The sequence below is a fragment of the Coniophora puteana genome (assembly GCF_000271625.1).
Source record: "Coniophora puteana RWD-64-598 SS2 unplaced genomic scaffold CONPUscaffold_5, whole genome shotgun sequence".
Taxonomy (NCBI): Eukaryota; Fungi; Basidiomycota; class Agaricomycetes; order Boletales; family Coniophoraceae; genus Coniophora; species Coniophora puteana.
Window position 1 is genome coordinate 1,668,915 of NW_006913057.1, and position 15,924 is coordinate 1,684,838.

Below are 15,924 nucleotides of genomic sequence, written 5' to 3' on the forward strand. Positions count from 1 at the left end.
GTGCACTATGATTTCTCCTCAACTTGTCGTTATTTCGGTCTGAACGTGCTTGAAAGTTCGCACGTTTGTCATGTACCCTGACATGCCGAGCCTGGTAGTCCCGGTATGGCAATCATACCCTGAATCCTTGGGGCGGGGTTTTTCTCAAAACGCGCTCCTCCGCGCTCGCGTTGGTTTTGCGCTCTTCTCCTTCGTTCTTCTTCCAGGAGTCGTCTGCACACCTGAGCAGCAGGGATGGATGCTCTCTTCAACGCAGTCGGCGACGCTTCCGGCGCATCCGTTGACCAGATCAAGGTAATTCCGTCGTGCACACACCGTTAGAATGGAAAGAGAAGTGACCGAGCTCACTTTTATGACGTTGTGCTCTTGCAGCTCATAGCATGTTTGCTGGTCTCATACCCTCTGGGCAGCGTCTTCATTCGGATACCCGCATCATCAAGCTTCAAGCATATCTTCAACCTCTCCGCCGCTCTGTTCTTCCTGATTCCAGTCCTGAATCTTTCAGGCGGATTCCTGCAGCTGCTCGGGAGCAGCCTCGCGACATATTTCATTGCGAAGACCAACACGTCAGCTAAAATGCCATGGATTGTCTTCGCGTATGTAAAACACTGCTATATATTACGTGTTCATAGCTCACTAACATATTGCGTTGCCTTTAGTGTTGCAATGGGGCATCTCACTGTGAAGTAAGACTTGTCCGAAGTATCTCTGTAGAATATGGTTACTTACACGCGTTATAGTCATGTCATTCGGTCCTTCTTCAGCTGGGGTTACGAGACTATGGACATCACTGGTCCTCAGATGGTGTTGACCATGAAGCTCACAACATTTGCATGGAACGTTGTGGATGGACGCAGGCCGGCAGAGGTGTGCATGGATACACGCACACGGAGTAAAAAACTGACTTTTTGACAAACTCAGGACTTGGACAAATGGCAGCTCGCCAAACGAGTTTCAAAGTTCCCTAGTTTGCTCGAATTCCTGGGATACGTGTACGTCCCACCGTATTTCTGCCCTAACAATAGTACTGATACATCTGTCCCTATAGTTTCTATTTCCCCGGTCTTCTGGTCGGACCTTACCTTGACTTTGCCTCGTATATGGCCTTGGTCGATGAGACACTGTATAAAACTGCTGGAGCGAAGGCTGAAAACGCGAAACGTGCTATTCCCAAAGGTCGTAAGCGTGTTGCTTACCGCAAGATGGCCGTTGGTTTGTTATTCTTGGCCGTATATGTCGTGTTCCGCGGCCACTTCGACCCTGCAGAAGCCCTCAAGCCTTGGTTTGTCTCCAAGAGCCTCCTGTGGAGGTAAGCCCATTCACAGGTTGTTCGGAAAGAAACTAAGATCTCCAAAGGATTGCGTATTGGCAACTTTGTGTCTTCTCGGAGAGGACCAAGTACTACTCCGTTTGGACTTTGACCGAGGTATATCGCTTGCTTATTGGCTGCGCGGGCGCATACTTACATTTCTTCAGGGCGCTAGCATTTTGACCGGTCTCGGTTTTACTGGCTTCGGACCCAACGGTGAATCACTCTGGGGAGGCGCATCGAATGTCAACATTTGGCTGGTGGAATTCCCTTCCAACTTCAAGGTCCTCTTGGACTCATGGAACACTAATACCAACATCTGGCTCAGAGAGTGCATCTACAAGCGTGTGACACCCAAGGGCAAGAAGCCCGGATTCAGAAGCAGCATGTTCACGTTCGCCACGAGTGCTTTCTGGGTACGGAATCCCATCAGTACTAACCTTGTTCCCCTTGGCTAACTGGTGTTTATAGCATGGCATTGCCGCTGGCTACTACATGACGTTCATTTCCGGAGGCTTTGTCACCACCGCTGCCCGTCTGTGTCGTGCCAATTTCCGGCCGCTCGTTCTCCCTCCTCCCGGCGCACCCATGACAATGACCAAGCGCATCTACGACATCAGCGCGACCTTTGTCACTGCCATCATCCTTAATTTCATCACCGCTCCATTCTTGCTCCTGAATGTCAAGGACTCGCTTGAGTTGTGGTCACGCGTTGGATGGTACGGTATCTGGATCATTGGCAGTACTCTCGTCTTCTTCTATGCAGGAGGCGCGAAGCTGTGCAAGTCGATGCGTCCATCCGAAGTTCCTGTTCCCGAGAAGCTCCCAGGGATGCCTGGCACTCCAGGTCCTCATGTCGTGCCTCCTTTAGAGATTGCCGCCGAGGAGATGAAGAAGCAGATAGAAGCTACAAAAAACTAGAATCAATATAAACGGATCTCCATATATTGCTACGTCGTTCTTTACGATACGAGCCGAAGAACTACTTTAATGCTTAGTTGCTTAGTTAACGATGGTCTTTAACGTTTAATGTCTGAGTTTGACTCTCAAAGGGTTTCGTCGAATGAGCTCAACTTCGCTAATTCAAGGAGTGTTGGCCTATAAGTTCGCAAGTTGTCAGTGCCACGGAATGATGTCCATGGCTACTGGCTTTCCCTTCTTTGAATTCCTCACTCTCAGTGAATGTGACATAGCAGTCTTATTGATGAACTGCCAGCGTCATCCTCTATCCCAAGTTCACTCCGACAGCTATTTTACACTCAAGGCTCGAAGACCCAGGCACGAAGGCATGAATAAGCGGGAGGCATACATAACAATAGGCCCTAAAGCAGCGTGGTAGGATTGGAAATTGCAGATTGCATAATGCGCATAGCCAAAAGGTCTTCTCGATATGTCTCCCAAATGCGCCGTAACGACGTTTTGTGGCCTGTCCCTTAGACCTTGAAGCCACGAGACTTTCGGCGACCACGACCACGCTCGAACTACCCAAGGAATTAGCATAATGTCAGATACAGAATAAGTGCAACGCACTTTGCGGCCCTTGGAGGCGGTGAAGGGCTTCTTGTGCTTGTGAGGGCCCATACCGAAGTGCTTGACAGCCTCACGAGTGTTCCTCTTCCCCCGGAGAAGGACCGTGTTGGCGCCGGTGGGTGCCCGCATGGCAAGTTGGTCGAGAGTCAGGATCTCGCCGCCAGCATTCAGGATGCGCTCCTTGGCGGCCTGGGTGAAGCGAAGAGCAGCAATCGTGAGTTTGGGCACGGTGGCGAGACGAACGTCATCGGTGATAGTTCCGATAATGACGATAACTTTCGAGTCGCGATCAGGGGTCGAGGCAGTCTCTTTGACTATTCTTGATAGCGAAAGAGGGGGACGGTTGATTTTTGAAAGGAAAAGACGGTGGAGAACAGCCTGGCGTTCGAAATAAATAGAGATAAGATGCAAATTCCCGGATTTCTAACCTTGTTGAACTTGGAGTCCGTACGACGTGCCAAGAACCGGTAGAGCTGCAGGAAGGTCAAGGTGCTGATAACGAGGTATGGAATCACTTGAACTTGCCTTGACGAGAAGGAGGAGGTAGGGATCCTGACTAGCGGGAGCCGAGCGTTGGGCCTTCTTGACGTGGTGATCCTTGATGTCGATACCCTATGCATTCCGAGCACCGTCAGCAAATTTGTGGGCCGTCAGCGACGTCGAGCTCACCATCTTGTTCTTGCTGGACACTTGCTATTGCACTACGCTGTTAGGCGGCAGCGGAGGCTTGTATAAACTATACAGCGCGGCCAAACAAGGTTTGAAGCCGCGGTCTTTCAATTTGGCGCGTGCAAATAACCGCAAATAGTTCCTTAGACCGCAACAACCACGATGGTGCGATCCATCCTCCCTGCTTCCTCTTCCGGTGCTAATTATTTTCTTAACATGCAGTACGGAGAACCTGGTGCAGCCCCCGTTGACCCCTACTCTGATGCCTACAATGCCCCTGCTCCCGCAGCCGGTGAGGGCAGAGACGCTCCCCGTGGGCGCTCTCGCTCTCGCTCCCCTGCTCGTAGCAATGGCTTCCGGAGCCCTGCCCGCAGTAACGGTTTCCGGAGCCCTGCCCGGAGCCCTCCCCCGTACCGTCGTCGGTCTCCTCCTCCGAAGCGGCCGTCTCATGCTCCTGTGGTTCGTTTCTTTTCCACAACGTGCAAATTTTACTGAGACCCAGCATTACGTATAGGCGCCAACCCCTACTCAGGTCCTCGGTGTCTTTGGCTTGAGCATCCGCACTCAGGAGCGCGACCTTGACGACGAATTTAGTCGGTTTGGCCGCGTTGAGAAGGTCACCATCGTCTATGATCAGCGTGTATGTCTTCGCATCCTCATCCCCCTTTTTCAATTATTGACCCGGTCTTAGTCTGACAGGTCACGTGGCTTCGGCTTCATCAAGATGTCTGCCGTCGAGGAGGCTACTCGCTGTATCCAAGAGCTGAACGGCGTGGTAAGTTACTCAACTGATGGTGCCATTTGCATGCGCTCAAGGTCGTGTAGGAACTTAATGGCCGTCGCATTCGTGTTGATTACTCCGTCACCGATAGGCCTCATGCTCCCACTCCTGGCGAATACATGGGTCATCGTCGCTCAGGCCGTGACACCTTTCCTGCCCGGGAGGGTCGGGAGGGACGGGACTCGTACCGTGACTCACACAGAGATTCGTACAGGGACTCGTACCGGGACCGCGACTCCCACCGTGACCGAGACCGGGAGCGTGATCGTGACTTTAGGCGCTCTGACCGTGACAAAGATAGGGATCCTTACGGTCGTGATAGCCGTGATTGGCGTGACCGTCGCAGCCCTCCGCCTCGGAGCGGACGCTACTCACCTGATTATAGGAGACGTCGGAGCTACTCACGCAGCCCTCCACGGGGTAGCAGCCCCCGGAGAGAATATGACGGTAACGCTCCTTCGGCTCCGGATGCCATGCGGGTTGATTCCACGAATGGTCCATCTGCAGGACGTGACTACTAGGCGTCTTGGCCATGCCTACATGTATCAAGCACGACGAAATGAAGGTTCAGTTCAATGGCAAGGGCGAAGGCAAGAGGATCAATTTTTAATGCGAATGAAGTGGATGTGGCGGTCATCCTTTCCGCAAGTCTCAAGTTATCAATAGTTACTTGCTGGTGTTTTGAAGAAAGTCAAGCACTCGGTTCTCAGTTGCCAATAGTCACAAAAATCAAGTTTCAAGTTTCTCTTCTCGACTTTTCTTGTAATCGTTCCATTGCCGTCGTTTCGTTTCGATCTACTAGACATAATGTATCCCCCCTGGGCTGCAAGTCTCAAGTTGCAAGTTGCAAGTGTCCGAAGATGCGCGCACGCCGCAATCGGTTTGGTCTCTACTTGGGCCCTGCTTTCTTGTGGAAGAGCGCTGGACTCATTCGTAGGTTCAACAAACCATTGGCCAGAGGCCTCGCCGGGTTATCTCAATTACCTCTCATTTCTCACCTAGTCCTAGAACCCAAGCATATCTACACAGTAAGCTTTGGCTCGGCTGTCAAACCTGTCTACATGGCTTTTTTTTCTGGGTGACTCTGAAACACAAGCGTTACCGAATGGTGTCCACTGCTCCACACTGCCCGGTCGGAACATGTTACGGGCGCCCCCGGTGCTCGGATTTTCAGACTTCAACATCGGTAAGTGACTAATATTCTTGGCTATTGATGTACAATCTTTGTACCACTTGTACCATAGACAGTGATGAATATATGGGTGCCTATTATCGCGCTGGCTGGCTTTAACTAGCAGAGATTCTGACAACGTGAGCCCGAAGGAAATAGTTGCCGATCAATGATGAGCATCCTGAAACAAATTATTTATAGAACTTGGTGGGATCGGCGCTGGCCCTGTTCCTGTTCCTTGTGGTCCTTGTGGTTTGGGTTAGCCGAAGCCAGCCTATTATATAACCATTATCTGCCATGAGCACTATCGACCCCGACAAAAAACACGGGGGTGCCATACTGTCATTTATTGCGTACTTTCTTCCTCGTTTGCAACACCCATCACTTGTCAATGTTCCATGCTTGCCCCCACAAAAGTTGATGCTGCCCTTGGCGCCATTTTCCTCTTCCTCCTCGCCAAATTGGCCACCAGGAAGCGGAATCGTGGCCGTCTACCACCCGGCCCAAGAGGGTTACCCTTGATTGGCAATTTACTGGATGTACCATCCAAGAACGTCTGGTTCACCTTCGTCGCCTTGGGCAAGAAATACGGTCAGTCGCCACTTGTACTATCCGCACTGTTTAGCTGTTCAACGCCAAGGAAGTATAGGCGACATATCTTCGTTTACAATACTGGGACAGCGATTCATCAACATCAACTCAGCAGAGGTAGCGCAGGATCTCACCGAGAGGCGCGGCACCCAATATGCGACGCGCATGCGTTTCATCATGGGCGGTGAGCTGTGTGGATGGGATAAGACCCTCGTCGTGAGCCCCTACGGCGGCCGCTGGCGCACGTACCGGAAATATTTTCATCAAGAGATAGGCACTCGACTGAGCTTTGACGAGTTCACGCCCTTCGTTGCGTACGGGACCTTGCAAATGGTTCATGCCATCTTGGACAACCCTGATAATTTAGAGTACCACGTACGAAGGTGAGTGGATTCCTTGCCTCCTTGACCTTCGCGTGCGCGACCATGTCATACTTATCTTGTTATTGCAGGGCCGCTGCGGCCACCAGTCTCCGTATATCCCATGGATACGATGTCGCAGAGCAAGGACGCGACCCACTCGTTGAACTTGCGGACAAGGCATTGAGCCAGCTTTCTGAGGCGACTGCGACGGGAGCTTACCTCGTTGACGTCATGCCGATCCGTCAGTCCAGAGATGATCTTCAGGCTCCGAGCTGCGCTCACTTTGGCACAGTCAGGTACATCCCATCCTGGGTTCCCGGTGCCGGGTTCCAGAAGACGGCAAAGTTTTACGCCAGGACTCTTAATAATGTCGTCGACCGTGCACACTATTTTACCAAGGGGCAGATGGTAAGAAGTGGTCCAGGAATATTCTACCGAAAGCATGTGCTTATCTAGATAAGGCGGCGGAGAGTGCTCCAAAGTCATTCACCAAACGAGTACTCGAGAGCAGCGACGGGACGCATGAGGAAGAAGAACTTGTCAAGTGGGCAGCGGCCTCAATTTATCTTGGTGGCTCTGATACAGTGCGTGTCCACCCCCACTAGTACTCACTAGGCTCGCCCTGACCAAACACAGACCGTCTCGGCAAACTATGCCTTCTTCCTTGCCATGACCCTCTACCCCGAGGTACAGAAAAAGGCACAGGCCGAACTGGATACAGTCGTTGGCACGGACAGACTCCCCACTCTTTCTGATCGGGGTTCGCTCCCGTATCTCGAGGCAGTAGTCTCGGAGGTGCTCCGATGGAACGTGGTCGGTCCACTCAGTGCGTTCGCCTTATGTCTATGACGGGTACTCAACATGCTTAAGCTAATATACACTAGCTGTACGAACAGTGGACAAGGACGAGTTCTACGGCGACTATCACTTCCCAGCTGGGTCCAATGTGATCTTCAATATCTGGTACGTTGCGAAAAACACGATGTTGCTTGCATTCACTAATAGCCTCGAGTAGGAGCTACCTACACGACGAACGGGTGTATCACAAACCGATGGAGTTCATTCCGGAGCGTTTCATTGGCGCTAATCCAGAAACAGATCCCCGACACGCGTGTTTTGGCTTTGGAAGGAGGTACGTTTGTTGGTGCCTTCGTCTTAATGTCCGTCATACTTATCTCGCTATCAGAATATGTCCTGGTCAACAGCTAGCCGAAGCATCCGTCTGGCTTACATGCGCCCTCTCCCTGGCGGCTCTCAAGATATCCAAAGCCCTTGACGAGAATGGTCTGGAAATCACACCTAAGTTTGAAACGGTTGGTGGGTCCATAACGTGTGTCTTGTCATTCAGCTAGTCTTTCCAATGTTAAGTGACGGAAATGTTTTCTTCTGCTTTGTAGTCACCCCGCGCCCTTCAAATGCGCAATCACTCCTCGGACTGAATCAGTACGGCCTTTAGTGCAGAAAAACGTTGAGCTGCTTCGACCGTGATCAACATTACCCGCGAACTTTTTTCAGTAATATTTGCAAACAAGAATTTATCCTTCTATGTCTTTCTAGTTTTCACCTTGCTTGATACCCTGTTATAAACATACCTTGCTGTCATTCTGGATTTCTTTCTTGCTTTACCTTTGCTTGTCTGCATTTATGCTTGTGTTTTGTATCAAAAGAAAGGGGATTCGCGACCTTGTCGAGTCAACTGCCATTTCGTTGATAGGCTAATACAATGTATATTGGTTTCAAACTAGGACCGATTACATCATGGTAATACTAAACAATGTGTGCGAGATCTCGTAACATAATCAACGATGAGAAAACAAGGTGCAGATTTAAGGAGCGATATGAGTTGAAGAAAGTTGCTCAGATTCAGGCAATCAATCCTCATCAGCGTCAATTTTCCAGTCCTTCAGAAGTTCAATAAGTTGGTCAATGCTTGGGCGCTTAACAATCTCCCGGCTCCAGCACTGTTTCATGATTTTCCAGATATAATTGTTGAGGCCTCGCGACGAATATTCAGGACCGCGAGGGCGCCCTGGGGTTTCTCCGTCCGCAACCTGTACGATGACATGGGTCGTCTGCCTGTACTCCATCCAGGGATCGTGGTGAGTCAAGATCTAATATAAAAAGTCGGTTTTGTATTGAGGCTGATTTAAAGTCCGAAAACATACCTCAAGAAACAGCATACCAAGTGAATAGATGTCTGAAGCAGTCGTCATCCGTCCATTGTCGAAGCTCAGCTCGGGAGCTAGCCAGCGGTGGGAGTTCGATATCCTATAAGACGTCATGTATGAGAGTTTGCATGATGAAAGCGCATACGTAGATACATACCCGGTGGACATGGTAAGCATGACGCCGCTAATGTCTTCAACGACCTAGACATGGTCAGCTATAAGTCCAATCACATCAAATCATGGAGCATACCTTGCTAAAACCAAAGTCAGAGAGTAAAGGTGTAGTATCTTTGCTTATCAAGACATTTTTGCCCTTGAGGTCGCCATGTACGATCGGGGGATCCATATGATGCAAGACCCGGATGCCTTCACAAACTTGACGAACCTATAATTAATGGTGAGATAAAGAATGCCATCAAACTTATGCACACACCAGTTTGATATGATCATGCTCAGGATTCGCCTTGAGGAAGCTTTGAATATGACCGTTGTCTTGCCACGGGCTCACGAAGTAGGGGAAGATGCCCTCATTTTGACCAAAGCCATAGAGTGGGAGGATACGCCTCCCCTGGTCTATCTCCCAGACTTGGCGCCAGACGTCAGCTTCTCGCCTGAGCCGCTGAAACAGGATGAGTGATGCAATTAAAGCTGATATTCGACGGACGTACCCGTAAGCTGTCTTCGCTACGATGGAGAGCTCGCAAAACCTTGATGGCGACTTTCTCTTTGTTAAGGTAAAGACCCTCGTAAACGTCCATGGTCCCGGAGCCGCTAACTGGGAGGTCACTTGTGCGACGAGTCTCGCCATGGCTCAACTCTGGATTCGCGAGAAGGAGACCACTCGACTTCTGGAGTGCCCACAGATTGTGCTCAATACCCTTGTCGGCCGGCTCGCGCTCGATTCGATCATGGGATCCTTCTTTGTAAGGAGGAGGAAGGAGCTGGTCAAAAAGAGAGATTACTAATAATATCAGCGTAAATGACGAAACGTACATACCGACTGCATCGTTTGCATGATCTCACGTATCATTTCAGTCTGTTGCCCTTGAGTAGCTTGGATAATTTCTTGGCTATTCTCTAAGCTCGAGAGAAATTTGTGCAAGTCGGCACGGTCTTGCACCTGCATCTTGTCGAACTCTTCTCTCCACTGAGATGACTGTATCGCCTCGGCGAGCTTCAAAAGTAAATCAGCAACGGAAGAAAACGAAAGAGGTAGGCTAAGCCTCACATGAAAACGAGCGAGACAATCTGTGATCGCTGAATGACAATCCTGAATCGAAGTGGAGATTTCATCTTGGGCTATGATAGCAGACACCCTTGACTTTGATGCAAACATTTCCACTTTGTCTTTAATTGCTGCTAATGTGCTATAAACAGGTTAACTTGATCTCTCTCCAACATTTCGCGAAAACCCTGAATACCTTTTGACTTCGCTGATATACTTGTCGCGCTGCTCGGAATCTTCACCCGCGTTCTCGTGGAGGACGATCACAAGTTGCTGGCATCTGAGATGCAGCTGCGCGAGTTTATGTCTGGGGAGAGCAAAAAAAGCTGTCAGATGCTGTGGCACTAAGGAGAAACCGCCTCGTGTCCAATAACAGTCCATGTAATGGACCCAACAAAACAACACAAGGGGTCTACGGACGCCATATTGTAACAGTGGACCGAAGCTTAACCGAAACAGGAGAAAATGGACGCTTACTTGTTGGAAGCAGCTTGATTACAGATATCTATAATGGTCACCAACAAGACGGCAACAGGACCTATCCATGGAACTGGTGCCCATTGACCGGCGGCTTGGGCCCCCGTCCGAACTGCTCTCAAGCCAAGCGAGGTGAGTGTCATTGCGGCAGAATACTGACGAAGTAAGGAAACAGGTTGCAGTGGGGAGTGTGCAGAAAACTAGGGAACCGAATCGATGTCTGCAGACGAGGAAAGGACAAGTCCTGTGTTGTTACTAGGTCGAGGCAGGGCCTTATAAGTAACCTGTGAGGCTTTCTGGAAGCTCGTGCCATGCTGATGGAGCATCGTCGACTATAACGGACATTGCTGTATTGCTGTAAAAGTATGCCCGTTACCCCAGGGCACGCGTGTTGTGTGTGGATTGACAAGGAAGGACAAGGAAGGCATCGCGGTCGCGTCGATAACCATATGCGTCTCAGAACTTGCTGTATCGCGTGGAAAAGCCGAAGTACTCTAGTAGCACTAGCACAAACTGTTGTCTTCAACATGTCAAGTTTGTGTCCAGTATTGGATGTGCTGCACTTGCCGTTCACTTCTCAATACTACATGACGTTGCTTAACATGATAACCTCAAGAAGGGGATCAACAAAGACTGAAATCTTCCTACCATTGTGGGTTCAACCTGAGCATCGTCCTGGCCATCTGCTCTGGCCCTTTTGGACATTAAAACGATGAATCAAACTAAATCGTCCTGGCCAAGTCCTAAACGCTTCAACGCCGCTTACTATGCGTAGACTTTCGGCCCCTCTCCGTCTTTAGCCCTTCAGTAGTAGTCAAATATGGTCCAACGACTCGCGATCCCATTGGCCCATTGGGAGGGAGCCCAATCTACGCTATACTTGATGACCTTGTTGTTCATATCCACCTTAACATCAACGATTTCAATTTGTTTGTCGATCTATTCTTCGATGGATGGTCCAAGAACGCGACGATAGTTCACGCAGTGCAAGTGGAGCGCAAGATTGACTTTTCTGTGCCCTCCAGCCGGGATCTCGTGTTTGATGTCTTCTATGACACCCTAGCTGGTTTCAATTCCTTGTGCTCTGTGTTGTAGTACATCGCAGTGGTGTACATGGACACGGACACCCGACATCGGAAAACGTGTATATATTATAATGCAGCGCGAGGGGAGTATAGATCATCATCAGAGCTCGAAGGTGGCCATCGTATAAAAATACAGTTACGGAATGAATATGTCGGTTCGCAGTATCTACCAGAAAAAAATTGTCAAGCTCCTCGGTAACTAAATAAGAGCCAGAGCAGATCAAAGCAGGGATTTAAGAAAATCATACGAGATAGCAGCAGTGGAATGGAATCGGGAATGGATGATTGTGTGATGCGATGAGAAGCTAGTTCGGTCTGAGAGCTGCCAGTCAAACAATAAGCTGTGCCAGTGAAATAAACAAGAGGAGAAAAACAGAGAGTGAATAATGTACGGTCGACGAAAAGTCCCTAGTCCGTGTTGAAAACCTGCGACATCGGAGATCAGTTCTGCGGCGGCCAGCCTAGTGCCTGTGGCTGACGGAATATCAGATTGGTGGGGTGCACCGACATGGCGACATCGGGCGTCAGCATAGCCTCTGCGGGCGTGCCCATCTGCATGTTGACCTTGAACGGGTGGAACCGTGCCTTCTGGACTTCCCGTTTGTAGAATGCAGCATCCATCTCGAACTGGAGTGCTCTGCGTTGGAGGGCTGCAAGTTCAAGCTCCCGCAGCTCGAGGGCCTCCTTCGTCTCGGCGAGCAGACGATCCGAAGGGCTTGAGGGCGAAGCCTTCTCGTTGAAGTGCTCGGGCTCGGGTATGGTTTCCTGGGTGGATTATGGTGAGTACAAGTCAAGCGATAAACACTATCATTATCCACCTTTTCCGCGAATGATTCAACGGATACCGAAGGCGCACGTGGTGCAACACGGCGAGGCTGCGGGCGAGCAGGTTGAGGGTTGACTCGAAAGAGCACGGTATCGTAGGCAATTTTGGGCATTGTCTACGTCGCTTTCAGAAATGAGTGGTATGGAGAAAGGATGGACAGTGGGTGAGTGACACAGATAACGCTCAAAGTAGGAGGGTAAAGATACGAGCTGGACGCCTATTTGAGTCTGGAGAATGCTATTATGTCAAGCGCCGATGGGGTCCACAATGGAATAATAGAGAGATCCGGAAAGTGAAACAACTTCGAATCCTCGAGGAAGCAGGAAGAACTCGAGCTTCTCGAGGATGACGAAAGGCTATTAGCAGACCGGAGGAGCCTGGAATAAGCGCTAGTCGAAGCGTCAAGGTTCTAGCCAGAAGAAGTGAGACCTCGAGAAATCGACCACACAGGCAGTGACGTAGGCTGAGGGCCCATCAGCAGAGGGTCTGCTCGAAGATAACCGGAGAAGATCCGGCCCTGTGTTTGCCTTATTTCACTTTGGAAGCTCCCCGAGCGGTCAGTCCCTCGCAAGGATAGCCACAGACGTCAGAGCTTTTCGGTCGGAATGAAGCGACGGTGGATGAACGAGGAGACCATGAACCTGCGGTGTTCACCGGAGGCTAGAACCAGGCATATAGAGCAGTTCCGCATGGTGCCGTTAATTAGCCACTCCCGTGATGTGATGAAACATTGCAGCTAAGCGCATGATCGTAGTCTCAGGAGGGGGTCTGGCAGCTCGCCTTCTGGGTCGATCGACAGGGATCGACACGGCCAGATCACGGCACGTAGCGACCTTCAGCGAGTAAAATCAGATAGATTCATGTATATGTTCCTTTTGTAGGAAACAAGATCAAGATTTTTCGCGATTTCGTGTTGCTTAGCTCCTCAGCGCAGGAGCAGAGAGAAAGAATCAAATGTACACAGAAGATCCTGAAGTGCGATCTTGTCGGTCGAGAGGATTTCCATACGTAGCTCGAGGGTCGGATAGTTCACTCGAGATGAGACTAAATGATTTGTCAGGTCAAAGCATTCTTCGAATTTCGAGAGACTACCCACTACATCAGTGATATACTCAACAATCGTCTTGCCCGTAAAATCGATAGTGAGATGTATCGGGGGCTGAAGGTGCGGCTGAGCAGGCTGAGGTTTGACTCTGAATGCTATGATGTTATGAGGCCGTTTGATGTGAGGAGGCATCGAGATTCGTAAGAGGTCGTGGGTCGTAACTTCGTCGTCAGGTAAACTCGATCTCCTATGACACACTGTCAATAAATTGTGCACAAGGTAGACGAGAAAAGACACTTACGGGTGGCAGATCACCAAATTTCTGAGTTGAGAGTGTGATCATGGCTATGTTTCTTATACTGTCTGGACTGAAGACGAGACTTTGGTCGTAAAAGGTCAAGACGGAGGGGGTTCGAAGCGACACTGAGATTGTGTTCTTTCTTACCGGGAATGGCAATCCTTCCATTTCGAGTCCGCCGTGTGTTCGGCAACGGCGCGTCGCTGCTCCTAGCCTTGCCATGCACCCGTTCGCGTCCTATGTCCTTAGGTGCTACTACAAGGCAACAGGATGGAACGAAGACAACCTCTACGCCAACATTACCCGCTCGTCCAATGGTCAGTAGCCCGAGGGTCAGCACGCTTTCGTTGTAACTCACGTTGCCTTGCAGCCATCCTCGACTTTACCATACCACGGGGACTTCACTTCTCCATCTCCAAGTCCCCTAATTCGCTGTTCAACACATCGTACTCGATGAATGCTATGCCCTCTCTTAATGGCTCGATAGGCTACGTTTTCACGTCCTGCGATCTTAATGTCCAGAACTCGGGTGATGTCCACCTCAAGGACATGATTGAGCGTTTTCGTGTCTACGATCAACCGAAACGACCAGCAACAGACGACTATGAGGGAGAATGGAAAGCTGGAGAGAAAGTACATAAACGTGGTATGTGTTTATTATATTAACAAAGGACCCTTATAATCGACTAAGAGGATATGTTAGACTACCTTCTCTATGGACGATTATACCTCCCCACCGGCCGCCTGGATGCCCTTTACTCTGCTCGTCTGACTCCGACCCTCCAGGCGCTCATAGCTGCTATATCCGACCCTCGAAATCCGCAGAAGAGCGGCAGCAGCAACCTGATGTTCAGCCTGCAGCATGACGTCGGCAAGTGGTGCTCCGAGTGGACGTACAGTGCAGAGGACGGTATGTGGGGCGCCCGGGTCCTGCACAACTTTGGACGAACGTCCTCCCCGTCGAGCAATGTTGCAACCGAGCACGCAGTCATGCCCGAAATTGCCGAAGGACTGACCGACGATGCAGCGGCCAGCCCCAAACCACGCGTGAAACGTGTGGACGAGGAAGATGCAACGGGAGGCGGGCTGAAAGGCCGTGTATCCATAGGCGCTGAATTCTACGTCAGTGCTAAAGAACGAAGTGCAGGAGGTATGCCTTGGTCCCTTAGAAAAACGCAGGTTATTTACTAAAACAAAATTCACGTCTAGTGTCCACCGGCATCCGTTTCACAACCCTACCCGACGCAACCCCGCCCTCCTTCCAACTACCCTCCCCTGCATCCTCTCCACTCTCTTCATCTACGGACTCTTCATCCCTCGCACCGCCCGGCTCATCACCACTATCTCCCTCCTCATCCTCACCTCCGCAGTCGCTCTCACCCCCACTCACATTCCCCGCCCAACCACCAACGACGATCACAGCGCTCTTCAACCCCATGATGGGCCACCTCTCAGCCGCGTACGCAGCGCGCGTATCGCGCGACCTCGCCCTCTGCTCCCGCTTCGACTTCAACGTCTACAGCTACGACAGCGAGTGGACGATGGGCCTCGAGTGGTGGATGCGGCGCTCGTCCTCTGCTGCCCGCCAGAGCGAGAGCCAAAGCAACGGCGGGGATTCAGCAGCCGAAGGTCTTCTCGGCGGCGACATCCAAAGCAACAATAACAAGAACACCGAACATAGGCTGAATCTCATCGGGAACGTCCCGGCGGCCGGGCACCCGCCCCTGCCGCTCGTCAAAGCCGACGAACCCTATTCCGACATCCAAGGCGTCGTCAAGGCCCGTATTTCCACCAGCAACGTGAGTCACTGCATCACTTTACCTAAACCAGTCGACAGCACAGAAGCTCACGCCTTATGGATTTTCTTCTTCTTTTTAAATCTAGAACGTCTCGTTAATGTGGGAGGGCCGCCTGAAACAGGTTCTCGTCAGCCTTGGTGTCGTGTCAGATCTCTCGAGTCGGTCTAAGCCCATCAAGGGCATCGGGCTCGAAGTGTCGTACTTTAGTACCAGCTAATTATACCTCTCAATAGTAATATTAAGACTTAATGACTTTCGCCGGAAAGTACGTGCTGAACCTTTCGGGTGTTTCTGAGGAAGCGCTCTGCCTGGAGGAAATGAAATAAAGAGTACTTGTATCGACTTAAAGTAGTCGCTTGTGATAGCTAAGCACCAGATGCATAGGAGAGTACAACATCCTGTATGTTGACTGATGATCCTAGCGACCCTAGGCTAGTCAGAGGCACCAGAAGCCCAAATATTAAAATCAGACGGTCAAATAATTACAGCAATGCAGGACAAGCGTGCAGGATCGTAGAATGGCATTCAAACAGACATGAGAAAAATAGGAAATGATGTTGTCAAGAAAGCACCATGTATTGCAACAGA

General features: G+C 50.5%; 7 protein-coding genes across 7 annotated transcripts; 4 read left to right on the forward strand and 3 right to left on the reverse strand.

The window, feature by feature from the left end:
* Nucleotides 1-201: 201 nt before the first annotated feature.
* CONPUDRAFT_103058 (MBOAT-domain-containing protein) lies at nt 202-2,280 on the forward strand. The gene is made up of 9 exons (XM_007769752.1): nt 202-294; nt 373-596; nt 660-686; nt 741-867; nt 922-992; nt 1,049-1,309; nt 1,357-1,426; nt 1,477-1,725; nt 1,781-2,280. Exons 1-9 carry the CDS (start codon nt 235-237, stop codon nt 2,228-2,230), a joined length of 1,539 nt encoding a protein of 512 aa, XP_007767942.1. The 5' UTR covers nt 202-234; the 3' UTR covers nt 2,231-2,280.
* A 243-nt stretch (nt 2,281-2,523) lies between these two features.
* On the reverse strand, nt 2,524-3,551 carry CONPUDRAFT_103061 (60S ribosomal protein L18). The gene is made up of 5 exons (XM_007769753.1): nt 3,509-3,551; nt 3,365-3,451; nt 3,268-3,312; nt 2,840-3,217; nt 2,524-2,790 (listed from the first exon to the last, which is right to left on the reverse strand). Exons 1-5 carry the CDS (start codon nt 3,509-3,511, stop codon nt 2,743-2,745), a joined length of 561 nt encoding a protein of 186 aa, XP_007767943.1. The 5' UTR covers nt 3,512-3,551; the 3' UTR covers nt 2,524-2,742.
* Nucleotides 3,552-3,730: 179 nt separating this feature from the next.
* On the forward strand, nt 3,731-5,302 carry CONPUDRAFT_81729 (RNA-binding domain-containing protein; the record flags this gene model as incomplete). The annotated part of the gene is made up of 4 exons (XM_007769427.1): nt 3,731-3,964; nt 4,023-4,148; nt 4,200-4,283; nt 4,334-5,302. Coding segments are annotated over 4 exons (921 nt in total), but the record flags the coding sequence as incomplete, so codon positions are not given.
* A 478-nt stretch (nt 5,303-5,780) lies between these two features.
* Nucleotides 5,781-8,076, forward strand: CONPUDRAFT_103063 (cytochrome P450). Its single transcript, XM_007769754.1, has 10 exons — nt 5,781-6,051; nt 6,110-6,434; nt 6,503-6,654; nt 6,706-6,821; nt 6,875-6,997; nt 7,050-7,239; nt 7,298-7,376; nt 7,429-7,545; nt 7,600-7,743; nt 7,811-8,076. Exons 1-10 carry the CDS (start codon nt 5,859-5,861, stop codon nt 7,899-7,901), a joined length of 1,530 nt encoding a protein of 509 aa, XP_007767944.1. The 5' UTR covers nt 5,781-5,858; the 3' UTR covers nt 7,902-8,076.
* Nucleotides 8,077-8,128: 52 nt separating this feature from the next.
* On the reverse strand, nt 8,129-10,457 carry CONPUDRAFT_122842 (kinase-like protein). Its single transcript, XM_007769755.1, has 10 exons — nt 10,284-10,457; nt 10,003-10,113; nt 9,810-9,948; nt 9,579-9,755; nt 9,250-9,522; nt 9,015-9,200; nt 8,832-8,966; nt 8,739-8,782; nt 8,579-8,681; nt 8,129-8,524 (listed from the first exon to the last, which is right to left on the reverse strand). The coding sequence occupies exons 1-10, from the start codon at nt 10,424-10,426 to the stop codon at nt 8,285-8,287; spliced, it is 1,551 nt and encodes a 516-aa protein (XP_007767945.1). The 5' UTR covers nt 10,427-10,457; the 3' UTR covers nt 8,129-8,284.
* Nucleotides 10,458-11,418: 961 nt separating this feature from the next.
* Nucleotides 11,419-13,343, reverse strand: CONPUDRAFT_164828 (uncharacterized protein). The gene is made up of 3 exons (XM_007769756.1): nt 13,291-13,343; nt 12,187-13,238; nt 11,419-12,133 (listed from the first exon to the last, which is right to left on the reverse strand). Exons 2-3 carry the CDS (start codon nt 12,304-12,306, stop codon nt 11,810-11,812), a joined length of 444 nt encoding a protein of 147 aa, XP_007767946.1. The 5' UTR covers nt 12,307-13,238; nt 13,291-13,343; the 3' UTR covers nt 11,419-11,809.
* Nucleotides 13,344-13,757: 414 nt separating this feature from the next.
* Nucleotides 13,758-15,595, forward strand: CONPUDRAFT_164829 (uncharacterized protein; the record flags this gene model as incomplete). The annotated part of the gene is made up of 5 exons (XM_007769757.1): nt 13,758-13,854; nt 13,908-14,183; nt 14,241-14,687; nt 14,747-15,336; nt 15,422-15,595. The coding sequence occupies 5 exons, from the start codon at nt 13,758-13,760 to the stop codon at nt 15,551-15,553; spliced, it is 1,542 nt and encodes a 513-aa protein (XP_007767947.1). The 3' UTR covers nt 15,554-15,595.
* Between the last annotated feature and the right edge of the window lie 329 nt (nt 15,596-15,924).